The sequence below is a fragment of the Salvelinus sp. IW2-2015 genome, linkage group LG5 (genome assembly GCF_002910315.2).
Source record: "Salvelinus sp. IW2-2015 linkage group LG5, ASM291031v2, whole genome shotgun sequence".
Taxonomy (NCBI): Eukaryota; Metazoa; Chordata; class Actinopteri; order Salmoniformes; family Salmonidae; genus Salvelinus; species Salvelinus sp. IW2-2015.
In genome coordinates this window covers 31192826-31194573 of record NC_036844.1, presented here as the reverse complement: position 1 = coordinate 31194573, position 1748 = coordinate 31192826, and the positions used below count along the sequence as shown (strand labels likewise).

The 1748-nt window shown below is 47.8% G+C and overlaps 1 protein-coding gene across 1 annotated transcript in view; it reads right to left on the bottom strand.

Moving 5' to 3' along the window:
* The window catches only part of LOC111963722 (bromodomain-containing protein 8), a 20590-nt gene that overhangs the window by 4357 nt on the left and 14485 nt on the right, over positions 1-1748 (bottom strand). Inside the window, 1 exon segment of the mRNA XM_070443700.1 lies at positions 789-1071. Within this exon segment, the coding sequence (XP_070299801.1) occupies positions 789-1071 (283 nt within the window).

The following is a 1748-nucleotide window of genomic DNA, read 5'->3' as shown; positions in this document are numbered from 1 at the left end:
GATGAGCAGGGACCCTGGGCATCTTTCTTTTGGTGTTTTTCAGAGTCAGTAGAAAGGCCTCTTTAGTGTCCTAAGTTTTCTGTGACCTTAATTGCCTACCGTCTGTAAGCTGTTAGTGTCTTAACGACCGTTCCACATGTGCATGTTCATTAATTGTTTATGGTTCATTGAACAAGCATGGGAAACAGTGTTTAAACCCTTTACAATGAAGATCTGTGAAGTTATTTGGATTTCTATTAATTATCTTTGAAAGACAGTCCATGACGTTTCTTTTTTTGCTGAGTTTATATATGCACAGGTATGGGAGCAGTGCATGTGTTTAAACTATTTTATGTCATTGTCTGTAATGCAATTCAACAGTATTACCAGACATACATCTGAGGGAGTCAGGTTCCTATCTACTATCATGAGTTTAACACCATCCAAGCCCATGAAGCCAACCAACCCTATGGTCTCCATCCATGACAACTCATAGTGGAGAATAGTGAAGGATGTCAATGGGGAAATGGATAAAATGAACAGTGAAGCACAGATAATGTATTAAGAAAACACTATGGCTGACATACATGTGCCCCATATAAAATCTAGGACACTGTGTTTTGCTGCCTGCCAATGGTAAGAGACTTGTGCCCTTTCCTTTCCTCTGAGGTTAAATGGACCCCTAATCTGTCTCTCCTTGCATCCCCAAATCCCTACTTCCTTTCCTCTCCTGGACTCTCCATTCTCCCCCACTCTCCCATTCTTATCTATAGACCCACTACCCCGTGCCGTCCCAATGAGCAGAACACCTTGTCCGAGGGGTCCTGCTTGCGGGTGCTCTCTCGGCCCCTCAGGCTCTTGGCGCTGACGCCAGACTCGGAGGTCTGCATGATGAGCTGTGTGGCCAGGAACTGCTGAATCTGTTCCAGGACGTCCCTCTGCATCTCCAGAGCCATGTGGAACACGTCGTGGTCACAGCTGTTGTACATAACCGCGTTCTGGAACATCAGCATGATGTCCCGCTGGAACTCTGCAGTGGTGCGGATCAGACCGGTCTCAATGTTCTTCTTAATGGTGGACAGGTCCATGGGCCTGGGGTGGAAGAGAGAGAGTGGTGGAGGAGAGATAGAGGGGTGAGGAGAGAGGAGCGTGGTGGTCAGGTTGTCGGACAGATAGACTGAAAGGGAAGGCCAAGCCAGCAAAGAAAGCACCTGTTCCCTATGTCAGTGGTCAGTGTTTACCTGTTTCCCCTGTGTCAGTGGTCAGTGTTAACCTGTTCCCCCTATGTCAGTGGTCAGTGTTAACCTGTTCCCCCTATGTCAGTGGTCAGTGTTAACCTGTTCCCCCTATGTCAGTGGTCAGTGTTTACCTGTTTCCCCTGTGTCAGTGGTCAGTGTTTACCTGTTCCCCCTGTGTCAGTGGTCAGTGTTAACCTGTTCCTATGTCAGTGTCAGTGTTTACCTGTTTCCCCTGTGTCAGTGGTCAGGTTTAACCTGTTCCCCCTATGTCAGTGGTAAGTGTTAACCTGTTCCCCTATGTCAGTGGTCAGTGTTTACCTGTTCCCCTGTGTCAGTGGTCAGTGTTAACCTGTTCCCCTATGTCAGTGGTCAGTGTTTACCTGTTTCCCCTATGTCAGTGGTCAGTGTTTACCTGTTTCCCCTGTGTCAGTGGTCAGTGTTAACCTGTTCCCCCTATGTCAGTGGTCAGTGTTTACCTGTTCCCCTTGTCAGTGGTCAGTGTTAACCTGTTCCCCTATGTCAGTGGTCAGT